At 52.8% G+C, this 13,215-nt stretch overlaps 1 protein-coding gene across 1 annotated transcript in view; it reads right to left on the bottom strand.

Annotated features, from left to right (window-relative positions):
* The window catches only part of MROH7 (maestro heat like repeat family member 7), a gene marked incomplete at its 5' end in the record, with an annotated part of 43,519 nt that overhangs the window by 18,079 nt on the left and 12,225 nt on the right, over positions 1-13,215 (bottom strand). The window contains 10 exons of the mRNA XM_079936392.1: positions 481-671; positions 2,898-3,036; positions 5,178-5,332; positions 5,718-5,894; positions 6,302-6,414; positions 8,973-9,108; positions 9,320-9,424; positions 9,933-10,028; positions 12,246-12,375; positions 12,693-12,772. Coding sequence (XP_079792518.1) covers positions 481-671; positions 2,898-3,036; positions 5,178-5,332; positions 5,718-5,894; positions 6,302-6,414; positions 8,973-9,108; positions 9,320-9,424; positions 9,933-10,028; positions 12,246-12,375; positions 12,693-12,772 — 1,322 coding nt within the window. The remainder of the gene's footprint in view (positions 1-480; positions 672-2,897; positions 3,037-5,177; positions 5,333-5,717; positions 5,895-6,301; positions 6,415-8,972; positions 9,109-9,319; positions 9,425-9,932; positions 10,029-12,245; positions 12,376-12,692; positions 12,773-13,215) is intronic.

The raw sequence follows: 13,215 nt of genomic DNA, 5'->3' as shown, positions 1-13,215 counted from the left end.
TTGGCTCTCTCATAAAAGTGTGCACCTGAGGACTTCCCTGGTGGCGCAGTGGTTAAGAATCCGCCTGCCAATGCAGGGGACATGGGATCGAGCCCTGGTCCGGGAAGATCCCACATGCCACGCAGCAACTAAGCCCGGAGGCCACAACTACTGAGTCTGCGCTCTAGAGCCCGCAAGCCACGACTACTGAAGCCCATGCACCTACAGCCCGTGCACCACAACAAGAGAAGCCACAGCAATGAGAAGCCCGTGCACCACAACAAAGAGTAGCCCCCGGTCACCACAACTAGAGAAAGCCCGCACACAGCAACGAAGACCCATCGCAGCCAAAAATAAATAATAAATTAAAAAAGAAAAAAAAGTGCACGTCCGTTTTCGCTTCTAGTCCCAAAGCTAATTTCTACTGATCAACTGCCCTAAAGACTTTCGGAAGGGCCCTTGCTGGTGGCCCTCTCCCTGCCGGGGACAGTAGGAACATACCATACAGGCACGAAACCAGAGGGCTGTCCATCGTTCTTGGCGCCCTTGCAGGAAACCACGTGGCCAGGCAGGTTGAGGCCGATGTGGTAATGGACTTGAATAAGCAGGGCCAGGAGCAGCTGGGGGTAGATGCGCCTCACGTGGCCCATGCAGCTGTTGACGGACAGGAGCTCGCAGAGGCCGCTGGCTGCCTGGTGGGGCAGGGGGCGGGATCTGTTAGATGTCCCAGCACTCCTGGCAGGGCCTGGACTGCTTCTCTAGGAGGCTGGCTCTGGATCTTTGCTCTTCTCTGGCCCAACTTGGGCAAGCCCAGATTCCCCCCCAACTACCACACCCCGACTCCTGGCTTTCTGGGTGAGCCCTGCCCCAGAACAATCAGAGCGACCCTTTGCCTTTGACACACCCCTGGAAGAATCATGGTGGGAGGATCTCTTCCCACGTTTGTGAGGTAGAGTCTTCATCCCACTGTGCAGGGGAGGAGACAAGCTCAGAGGGGTGAAGAGACTTGCCCAAGGTCACCCAGCCTCCCGGGGGCAGAGCTGGGACTTGGAGCCAGGTTTTCAGATTATGCGCTGTAGTGAGCCCTGCCTCTTTCTGGTTCATAACACAGGCACACAGATGGTGAGGGGGACACCAGTTGCCTCTTCGTTGAGGGCCGTTAAACCAGGCTGCCCTCACTGCCTCCTCTGAATGACATGAGAATACACCAACACACAGTGATCAGAGGAGGAGTGCATGAATGCCCAAACCAGGGAAGGAATGGGTGCTGGTGCCCTAGTCATGGAACTCAGTGCTGGGGGAGAGAGGCAGAGAGATCCAGTGGTAAAGCATGGGATTCCGGGGCAGGAGATCTGAGTCCTGGCACCACCACTCACTAGCTGTGTGACCTTACATGAGACGTGGAATGTCTCTGAGCATCAGTATCTTCCTCTGTAAAGGGATAATACCACTCGCTCCTCTTTATTTGCTTCCCTCCACCAGCTTGTCTCGCTCTCTGCTGAATCCCCAGAACTTATGAGTATGCCTGGCGCATAGTAGGTGCTCAATACCTGTTGAATAAATTGATCAATCCAACAAAAAATTTTTGAGTCTACTGTGTGCCAGGTGTATGTTGGACTTTGGGGATATCAGGCTCAGGCACTGAATTCATGCATCTCACTGATTACCCAAATGACACCCCCCCACACACACACACAGTATTGTTAAATCACAGCTGGGGTAAACTCTCCCAAGATAAAGTATGTGAAGCAAAATATAATATGCACCAATTTGATCTGGTCAGAGAAATCAGGGAGGGCTTCCTTGAGGAGGCGATAAGAGCTAAGGGTTGAGCAGAAGTTAACTTGGTGGATAGCAGTCTAGGCAGAGGAAACAGCATGTACAAAGGCCCTGTGACAGAAGATAGAAGTGTTTAAGAAGATCTGACAGGGAACTTCCCTGGTGGCACAGTGAATAAGACTCCACGCTCCCAATGCAGGGGGCCCAGCTTCCATCCCTGGTCAGGGAACTAGATCCCACATGTATGCCACACTAAGATGCCCGCCTGCTGCAACTAAGACCCGGCGCAACCAAATAAATAAATATTTAAAAAAGAAGAAGAAGAAGAAGATCTGACAAAGAACAATGAGGTTGGACCCATGCAAGCAAGAGGATCACGGTGAGGGGTGAGGGCACGAGGCCGGTGAGGGGTGCAGGGCCTTGTAGGAGCAGGTAGGAGCAGGTAGGAGCACTGTGTTACTCTCAAGGGCAATGGGAAGCCACTGAGAGGGTTGAGAAGAGCAGATGTGCATTTCTCAAAGATTTTTTTGGCTGTGGTACAGATTGGAGGGGCTGGAGTGGAAGCAAGGAGATGAGTGGGGGTATTATCCAGCTGGCTAGGACCAGGGGGTTGGTGACAGAGGCAGAGAGAAATCTGTCTCTCCACCCAGCCCCGTTCCTGCAGTCAGAGCCCTTTCCCTCCGTGTTCCCAGGGCCGACCTCTGAGACTGGCAGCAGAAGCACTTAAACATTTTATGTTGCTAAATGAGTGAACGAGTTTCCTCGTTTAATTTTCCCAACTGCCATATGAGGTGGATATACTATTATTTCCATTTACAGAGGCAGAGAGTGAGCCTCAGGGAGGTGAAGCGACTTGCTCAGGTTACAAAACCTGAGCAAAGCCAACCTTCAGACTAAGGTCTGCGAGTCCCAGGTCATTCTGTGTCCACTATTCCAGGCTGCTGCCGTCACTGTAAGTAACAGTACTATTGTCGTCCAGTGGATCACAAACAAGAGGCCAGAGACAGACTTGCTCAAGGCCACACAGTCAGTTCCTGGAAGAGCAGGGAACTAGAAGATGGGTGTGCAGAACTCAGGGGGAGGGGAGGAGGGCGGAGGATGGGATGGGGCAGTGATGGAGCAGGGTGGGGTGTCCTCACCGCTAGGGGCATGATGGAGGCCCGGCCCTTCTTGGTGACAGGCTTTTCCTTCAGGCTGGTCAGGAGCAGATCCAGGAGATCTCGGGTGTCACAGCTGGGCTTGCGGAGGATCAGCTGCCTCCACATCTCTGCTCCGTTGCTGGGGGGTCAAGGGTGGGGATGGTTAGTGGGGACCAGGGCAGTGGGGCCACCCTGCCACCCAATTGTTTGGGGAGGGGGAATGGAAGGTGCCTTTGAAATGGCATCCATGGACGTACCAGAAAATTTCTGGAATGGACAAGAAAACGCTCCCTAAGAGGCGGGGGGCTAACAATTATCGAAAACCCTATGACTCAGGGACTTACTTTACCAGGTGCTTTGCATACAATTTATTACTTCAGCAAATATTGAGCATCTGCTGTCTGCCAGCAGACGTGAGCAAGGTAGTCAAGATACTCAAGGTCACTGAATTCTTACACTGACCCTCAAGGTGGGCTATTATTCTAATTTTACAGATGTGGAGTTAAGGCTCAGAGAGGTGAAATCACCGGTCCAAGACTACACGGCTAATGAGCTACGGAGACCAGAAGTGACCAGGCCTGATGACTCCAAAGCCTGTGCCTGCTCTTCTATGCCAAGGAGCCCTTTGGGGCCTAGATCTTGCATTTGTCACATAATGTCAAGGAGGGCCCACTCCTGTCCCTTAGAAGGCAGTATACAAGGCAGGGGATAGCATCTGGGCCAGCAGGCACCAGCCTGTAGGCACTCCTATCGTGGGGAGGTGAAAATGCTGACAGGGCCAGTGCACTAAAGGGTTAACAAAACCCTTTCCCCCTTCTGCTTAAGATTTGAACCTTCCATTAACTTTCCAGCTCCGTTCCCCTGGAAACCTGATAAAGATAGTATGTCAACTATGTTGCTAAGCAACATTGCTTACGGTAAAAATGACCCAATTGGTAAATTGCGTCTGGGCTGGAGGAACTATAAATTAACTAGAAGGACCATTGGGGACGCTGTGGCATTGGGCTTCTCAGGGTGCAGTGACTTGTGACTGGGCTTGTCCCTGTGGGGATCCTGGAAGCAAAGTCTAGACAGTTATTGTAAGAGACACTAGTTCTTTTGAAGCCTGAGCCACTTAAGCCAGGGCAGCACCTACACCTTTCACCTGGGAGGACCAAGGCCAATACTAGATTGAGGAAAGTGAGGCATCCAGGGCACAACATTTAAGGAGGTCCTCCAATCAGGCAAGCACAGGAGTGGCAATTGAGAGCAAGGCCTCCTTAAATTTTGTCCCAGCTCTGTCTGGCCTGCTACACAGGCTGCTGTAAGGACTCTGCCCTGTCCTATATCCTGAGTAACTGAGGTCAGGTATGGCCCTGGCAGTCTTGAGTCTGAATGTTTAGTGGCTCCAAGAAGAAAACTCCCTGGTTTCCAGTGAAGCCAGAAAGGGTTAAATTCTTCCAGGTGGGAGATGGGAGTGTGTCACCCCTGCACTGATCTTGGTTTCTATGAATGACACCAGCTCTCCTGGTTAGAAGCGCACCTCACTTGCACAGTTCTGCATAATTCTTTTCCATTCACTCTCAACCAACTACCTTAAGATGTGGATCACACGCTTCTGCCTTGTTTTCATTCAAAGGTGTGGGAGCGTTTCCTGAGCTGGGAGACTGGAGCAGCCAGATTTGTCTCCCCTGCTCACGAGCTCATCACCATCTGGCCACAGTCCCCTCTGCCCATCAGACCAGAGGTCCCTGAAGGCTGACAGCATGGAGGCACTCAGCACGACCGGCTGCATTACTTGTCATGACCACCCATCTGGGGTGAGAATGGGGGGATTATTTCTTCCTTTTGCATCTGGGGGAAAACTCAAGCCCAGAGAGGGCAAGCAGGCTACTCAAGACCACGGAGCGTCTGGAGGCAGAATCAGGACCAACACTCAGTGCTACTTTTATGGCATCGTTGAAGCGCTCTGGGCTTGGAGTTGGTCAGATGCGAGTTTAGGTCCTCATTCTGTTGCTTGTTCGGTAGGTGCCTAGGGCTAGAAAACTTCCCATGAGCCTCAGTTTCCTTATCTATAGAATGGGGTTGTTACACTTGTGAGAAAACATACAAGTGTGCAGCACAGACACCTGGCAGTGCTCAGGGAGGACTCGACGGTTGTCATAAGCATCGTAGATCATAGAAGAGGGACCACCTGGGAGGGCGAGGGGCTCCTCTGGTAGAAGAAGGGATTCCCAGCCGGGAACAGGGCTATATCAACCCTCTGAAGTGTAGTGGCTGGAAGCCCCCCTCACTTGGTACCTGTCCAGTGGGAGGGGACACACGAGCAGGGCCACGACGACCTCAGTCATGAAGGAGCTGGCCAGGAGAGAGACGGGCAGCAGGGCCACCTCTCGGGCCCGTGGCTTCTGAATGTGGCTCAGGTGCACGTAGATACCCTGCATGATTTCTGGAATCTGGGGTACAGCCAGGGTGACCAGGAGCAGGCAGAGGGCCAAATGGAGAAGCCAAGGGGGTGATGGGGGAGCAGGGAGACAGGAGGAGGAAGGAAGGGGGTGACAGGGTGTGGGGAGAGAGAGGGGAGAGGAGGGCGCAGAGGGAAGAAAAGGGGAGACGGGCAGACAGAGCAGCCGCCCCTTCCCTGGGAGACAGCTTGTCTTTGCTGCCCTCCCGCACCCCACACTTGATAGTTGAGCTGTCTTGGGGGCCAATAAGGGAGTTCTTTCTCACCTGCAAGTTGGGAGCATCTGGAACTCAGCCACCACCAGCCCTGCCCTGCCTGAGGGATGAGTGGGCCCTGTGGGGTTTCCCAGCCCAGCCCCTGCCCCCCGGGGGCCTTACCACCTCCAGTGCCCTGTGTCGGTACCGCTCCAGCACCGAGCTGAGTGTGACCTCCGAGGCCAGCTGCATCATTTCCCCCGAGTCCTTGCCCCAAGCCTCTGAGCCACCTTTCAGCCCTTCCAGGGCTGCTAGCAGCAGGTCCTTTACCTGTTGGGGCCCCAGGAAGTCTCCAAATTCCTGAAACAAAAGCATAGAGACCTTGACACACATGGGCAGACCCAGAGCGAGCCGTACATGGACGCCCTAACACCACCAGACATATGCAGAGGTCAGCAGGGGGGCATATACTCAGTGAATCCGTGAGTGTCAAACACTTTGAGGAGGAGCTCCAAAAGAAGGGGTGACATGGCCCCTGCCCCCAGAGCTGGTGACACGGCCCACGCACTGTGGCGCAGACCAGAGGGGTTGGGAGCCCACAGGATGGGCCTGTGTGGTCAAGGAAAGCATGTAAAGGAACGTAAAGGGAATTGAGCCTGGAAGGATGGAAGGGGAGGAGGAAGCACTGGGACAGGCTGGTACTGCCCCTCCTCCCTTGTCCCCATCACCCCAGGAAGGCCCAGGGCTGTTGGGGAGCAGGTGGTCACCGCGATAACACGCAGAATGTTCTGGCACGGGCTGACAGGGTTGTAGGGGCCCAGGAAATGCTTGTTGCTCTCATACAGCTCCTTCTTATCGGTCTCTTCCTTATCTCTGGCTCCTGTAAGCAAAGAACCTTTTCAGTGAGGCCTGACCACCTATTTTGTCTTTTAACTTTTTGTTAAACATAGATGTAGGATGAGCCTAAATCACAGGCGACCAGCGGGGTCAGTTTTCACAGTGAGCATGTCCTTGTAGTGGGCACCCAGGTCAAGAAACAGAACACGGTCAGCACCCCAGAAGACCCTCCGGTGCCCCCATTTCAGTCCACTATCCTCCTCCCCTACTCAGGGTAACCACTATTCTGACTTCTAAACCTGCAGATTCGATCTCCTTGCTGTTGGACTTTATATAAATGGACTCATACTGTATGTTATCCTTCGTGTCTGGCTTTCACTCAACCTTATGTGGGTGAGATTCATCCACGCTGCTGCAAGTTGCATGGGTTCACTCACTCCCAGCGCTGTATAATTTTCCATGGTATGAATATACTACAATTTATTGATCTGTCCTACTTCTGATGGACATTTGGGTTGTTTCCAGCTATTATGCATAGTGCTCACCTGAATGTTCTAACACGTCTAGTCCACGCCTTTTGGTGACTATAGGTACACATTTGTAGGCACATAGCTGGGATTGGAATTGTGTCCTAAGGTGGGTATGGGTTCAGCTTCAGGGGATATTGCCAAACAGTTTTCCACAGTGGGGACCAAGTATGCCCCCACCAGCAGTGTGTGAGAGTTCCAGTGGCTTCACATCTCGCCAGTGAATCTGTCTGTTCCGTTTTTGCCACGCTGGTGTGTGTGTGGCAACACCTCTATTAAATTGCAATTCCCTTACCCCTGGTGTTCCCAATCCCCCTTTTCTGTTTTCTTCTTTTTTCTGTAATACTAATCATCACTTGACTTACAATAGGTGTTACTTGCTTTTTTGTTCATTGTCTCCTGACAGCAAGAAGATAAGCTCAACAGGAGGATTATTGAATTAATCTTTTTTCTTCTGTGTCCCGAGTGCCTAGAATAGTACCTGCAGGTGTGGGCTCCTTATTTTCTGCTGAAGGAAACACATTTCAGGAATATTTCCTGAGCCTAACTGTGGCCTGGAGTGGGTCCTACCTGGATCCCCCAGGGTGTGCGAGACACAGGCATAAGAGAGGGCCATTGAGGCAGAATAACATATGGACTAAGTAGGCAGGTTGTTTGTAAAAGGAAGGAGATTTGAGACCTGGAATCAGGCAGACCCAGATTCAAATCCTAGCTTTGCTGCTTCCTACAGTCAGGGGCCCTGGATAAACCATTTCACTCCTTGAGAATCTAACAGGGTGGGTTTGTCTTAGGGTCAACAGATAAAATACAAAATACCCAGTAAATGTGAATTTCAGATAAACAATTTTTAGTGAAAGTATGTCTCAAATATACCAAAAGGTATTTACCTTTTATCTGAAATTCAGATTTAACTGGGTGTCCTATATTTTTATTTGCTAAATCTGGCAATACTAATTTGGTGTATACTATTCCTGTCCCTAAGACTGATCATTAACGTGGCTTATATCACCTTCATCTATCACTCAGGGGGTCTGAGTGGTTCCTGGGCAGCAGGGGAAATCTCCGAGGGGCTAAATCTTTGACCCAAATGCTAAAGAACAAGAAGAGCAGGGACACCAGCCATATCCCCAAAGGTTGAAACTAATAAGACGATCCTTGTAGGGATGGGGAAAAAGGAAACTCTATTTGGCAAGTACCTATAATGTGTGGAATGAGCTGGTCTTTTTACATCTATGATCTCATTTAATCTTCCAAAAAGCTTGTGAGTTCTATCCTATTGTGTCCTTCTTTACAAATGAGGAAATCTAGGCCTTGACAAGAAAAATACTTGCCTAAGGTCACACAGCTAGGAAGGGCCAGAGCTAGGTCTTGTACCCAGGTCACTCTGCCTCCAGAGCCAGGGAAGTTTGAACAATGTGCCAAGGTTCCTTGGTCTGGAGCAGAGTTGGGACTCTGGAGAAAGGAAGGAGGCAAGTAACAGTTGATACTGCACACCTCTAGGTGCAGTCCCAGCTGGGTTCCTGTGGCAGCCCATACCATATCACGAGCTCCCTGCAGCTGAATCCAGAGATGTACTCCCACGTACAGGTTTTAGCCACTCCAGATTCCAAGATAGGACCTGCTCTTTGTTCATTCATCCAATAAATATTCACTGAGCACCCACCATGTTCCAGGCCCAGGGCTAGATCTTGGGAATACAGTGGTGAACAAGACACAGACTCAAATGAACTTATAGTCTAGTGGGGGAAGACAGACCAAAACCCAGGACACTGGGGCTGTTATGCCTGGGCGTACATGGTGGCATGGGAATGTGAAAACGAGAGTCACACATTAAACTTGGAAGAATGAGGAGACGCTTACATAGAAGCATTGCTTAAGTCACAACGGGTTGGTTTGTCACCTCTGTCTCCTAGTTCTGTGGGGACTAAGGCTTCACACTGATTTCCAGACCCCATTGGACTCTGTGTTGGTCCCTTCCATATCCCCCCAGTGCCTTGTTGCCATGGCTCCATTCAATTCCTAGGCTGAGTACCTGCTCAAAAGCCTCGTATTAGAGGCACTCCAGAGGGCTTACGTTTTTGAAGCTCCAAGATGGTGTAGAGGATGGTGATGCCGTCCAGAGCCTCCCGGCCAATCTCCTCATCAGGATCCCCGACGCGAATGACGAGCCTCCCCAGCAGAAGCCCCAGTGCCGGGAACCCCGAGGACATCTGTTTGTGTCATAATCTTAGGGATTGAGACTTACAGGTTTAATAAGGCTATACCACAAATGATGAACTGAGCTAGATGGTCTGGCCCTGAGAGCCGAGCCCTCTGAGGATGGGGGGACCACCTGGGAATCTCTGGGTGGATGCACAGGCTCCCTCAAAGCTGGGAAGGTTCTCCCTAGGAGTGCCCCTCCTCCCTCCCAGGGCCACTCACAAAGAAAGGCAGGGTCAGAAGCATGTGGTTCAACACAGAGACATTGCTTTTCACAGCCCGTGCTCTCTCATGGGCCTTCCCAGAGTTCATCCAGGGCCCCAGAGGCTGTGGGGAAAAGGGCAAGGCTCAGAGCTACAAGCTGGATGCCAGCGTCTACTGCCTGGACGGGCAGGCCAGCCTTCACCCATCATCAGGAAGCTTCTAGGGAGACAGCATAAAGACAACCCGCTGTAGCCCTCCTCCTTCTCTTAGAGCATGGGGAGACATGGGGTCCAGAAGCTGAGGACAGGACTGGGAGACCAGAGGGAGGACAAAGGTCAGTGAGGAGAGAGATGAAAGGTGGAGAGTCTTGAGGTTAGGAGAGAGAGACAGGAACAAGAATTTGGAAAGCAAGGATATGGGGACAGCTGTAGCAGGAGTATGGGGGATAGGGAGAGAGTGAAGGGGCAGGAGTTTGGGACGTAGCCTGTGAGAGGGGCAGGGAAGCAGAGACCTGGCACAAGATGACGTCCTGAAGTCAAATCACTCTTTCTGGGTCCAGCCCCCCACCCCCAGATCTCCCGAGTCAATTCTCCATTCTCCTCCGCCTTTGCTCTCCTCCCGGCCTCTGTACCTCCAAGATGCTCTTCAGCCCAGCAGGAGTGGGGTCCTCAACAAAGAGGACATTGAGAAGTGTCTGCAGGGCATCCAAGGTCTGACGGTAAAGTGTCTGTGGACAGGAAGAGGACCAAGCCACTAGGGAACCTCTGGAGCAGACCCCAGCCCCAGGCGACCCCCGGTGTGGGTCAGGGGAAGAAGGGGCACTCGGACTCAGGAGAGCTGCTTTCTTGTCCCGCCTCTGAGACTAACCTTGGTGTGTGACATTGGACAGATTACTTTCCCTCCACGGGTTACAGTTTCCTTATCGACAAATTGGTAATTATTATCTCTGCCCTTCTTAGCTTACAAGGGGAGGCATCAGAGGCCCCGCATTTACTGAAAATCTACCGCGGGCCAGGTGCGTGCCTCGTGATTTGCACAACCGTATCATCTTATCCTCAAAGTGTTTTTCTCATTCTACCAATAAGGAGACACTTGTCCAATGTCACAGAACAAGGAAGTTTCGGTTTGTGAGGAGCATGAGAAGATGGGTGGGAAAAAGCTCTGGAACCGTGAGAGCTAGATCAACGGACGACCAGCGTGACTTCTATTACTGTCTCTGGGGAAGTGTTCTGATTCTTTTTTATATTACTACTCCTAGATCCAAATAGATTTTCGAAGTTGCCCCTTCCAGGAGCCATCTCTCTTCTGCCCGGTTGTTTCTTCCTTCCTCAGCCACACCACAGTCCTGAAGTTATCTTAGGAGGGTGCAAGCATTACACACACACAAGGCTGAGCAGTGTTCTGAGACCCGCCCTCCCCTGCCTCCCCTCTTCCCACCACTCTCCACATCTACCTTCCAGGTTGTCTCTGTCCAGGCTTCCTGAGTCTGTGCACACCAGGCTTACACCACCACCACCAAGCAGGCCTCGTTCACCGACCACCTCCTCCTTCCCTCCCATCTGTGGCCCATCACTGTGCAGCACTGCTCTTTTCGCACCCGGCATGGGGTCCTCCCCCCTCTCCTTTGGGTCTTCTCTCAAGTGCACCACCTCCGGGACTCAGAACCTTCACGCTGGGGCTGGTCTGGCCCCCAGGGCTCTCTCACCTCACCCTCTGGGCTCCAGCCACACTGCCTCCTTATCGTCCTTGGTCACCATGTTCTCTCTGTCTTCAGGCTGCTCCCTCTGCCTGGCACACTCTTCCTTCTGCCATCCCCTTCAACTAGTTAGCTCTTCTGTAACCTCTCACCTCCAGCACCATGAGCCCTGACCCCCAACACACTCAGGCTCTGCCAGTTCCAGGCTCTTCATGGTCTTCATAGCATCAAGTACTTCTCGCTTGCAACACGTACCACTGTTGTAATTTTGCATTTATTTGTATGATACTTTGATAATCTGCCCTCAGCCCTACTGCATCCTTCCCTTGTACTTCTGGATTAGGCATCAGTTAATATTTGCTGAATGAAAGGATGCATACCTGTGCCTCACCCAGAGCTGAAATCCCTCTCCCTAACCTCCCCCACTGACCCCATCCTACATGAAGTGTCGCCTCTGATCACTCCTCCTGGGACTATCCTGCAGGGGTTTGAAGATGCCATGGGAGCCCCTTGAGGTTCCACTTCCAGGCCTCAGCCCCAACTCACCCAGTCCTCAGGCCTTTTCCTCTCACTTCTGGCCATCTCCTGAGGCCATGCCAACATCTGCCCACATCCTTCTCACGGGGCAGAGCCCAAAGTGGACAGTGCTTCAAATGAGGGATTCTTTATTCTGCAGATTCATACATTCACCAAATGTTTATCGAGTGCCTACTCAGGCCAGGAGAGGGGAGGTGAACTGCCCAAGCTACTTGAGGAGCAGTGTGAACATCAAATCTACCTCCCAGGGGACTTCCCTGGTGGCGCAATGGATAAGAATCCGCCTGCCAATGCAGGGGACACAGGTTCGAGCATTGGTCCGGAAAGATCCCACATGCCGCGGGGCAACTCAGTCGGTGCACCACAACTACTGAGCCTGAGCTCTAGAGCCCGCGAGCCACAACTACTGAGCCCACGTGCCACAACTACAGAAGCCTGCACACCTAGAGCCCGTGCTCCACAACAAAAGAAGCCACCGCAATGAGAAGCCCGCGCACTGCAACGAAGAGTAGCCCCGCCTGCTGCCTCTAGAGAAAGCCTGTGTGCAGCAACGAAGACCCAGTGCAACCAAAAATAAATAAGTAAAATTAAAAAAAAAAAAAACTCTACCTCCCAGAACACCTTCCTTTCCCTGATGGGAGTCCAGGAACGTGCCTCGCTCTGAGGATGCCAGGCAGCCCCGAGGCCCCACTGGGGAGGGCCCTGCCTCACCTGTATGGCCTCAGCCCTGTCCTTGTCTCTCTCCTGCACGGCCTGCACGGAGGGCAGGGAGAACACACTCTTCATGCATGTGTTCACCAGCTCCGACCGTTGCTGCACGCCCAGGACAAGCCGGGAATGACTGAGGAAGAGACAGAAAGCAAGGTCATGGGGCGAGGCGGGGTGTGGGGTGGGGAGCCTGGGGCTGGAGGCAGGAAGCGAAGGATGCAGGGCTGGCATGAGAGCTGAGATTCAGATCTACAAAAGCGCGAGATGAGGAGGGTAGGAGGAGGGAAGTGGGGTGCAGGGCAGACAGCCCCAGCAGGCGCTGGGCAAAGGGAAAGGAAAAGGCCCAGGACTGGGCTGGGGTCCCGCACAGCAGAGTGGCCCCAGAAGATACAGGCGGAGTCCGTGGGTAGAGGGAATGGGGAGGGGGTTCGGGGAAGGGGCTGTGGTCACCTCAGCTGGCTCAGGGTCTCCATGACTTGCTGGCGGACAGAGCTCAAGAGAGAATCCAGCGGTTCCTCCTGGATCTGCTTCTTGACAGGGGACCATGGAGGTGTCAATGAGGGCACAGGCCACCGCAGACCACCAGGGCCGAGGCCACTCCTCCTCACGGAGCAGGCCGTGGCAGCCCCTCGGCGTGGGCAGCCTCCACAGCCTGCCTGGCCTCCAGTGGGGGGAGCCAGCTGACTGCTCAAGCCCTGTCCAGAGCCCTCAGGTCAAGGCCACCAAAAGCATGACAAGCCCTAGCCTGCTGCGCGCCCCCCATGTAGGGCTCCGGAAGAACTGTTTCAGCAGCCCCACGGTGGCGAAGTCTACCTAAACCGCGGACCGACCCAATGCAGAAAACACCACGCGTGGCCCTCGAAAGGGGTCCGGTTGAATTCCTTTAAAATGTCCTTCTAATTCCTCACTTTTGATCTAGCACCAACGACCTATAGGTGCTCAATTAACATTAATTAAACGGAAGTATCAAAGG

Source organism: Stenella coeruleoalba (assembly GCF_951394435.1).
Source record: "Stenella coeruleoalba genome assembly, chromosome: 1".
In the NCBI taxonomy this organism is placed as follows: domain Eukaryota; kingdom Metazoa; phylum Chordata; class Mammalia; order Artiodactyla; family Delphinidae; genus Stenella; species Stenella coeruleoalba.
Note: the sequence above shows the minus strand (reverse complement) of the source record. Positions and strands in the feature narration are given on the sequence as shown.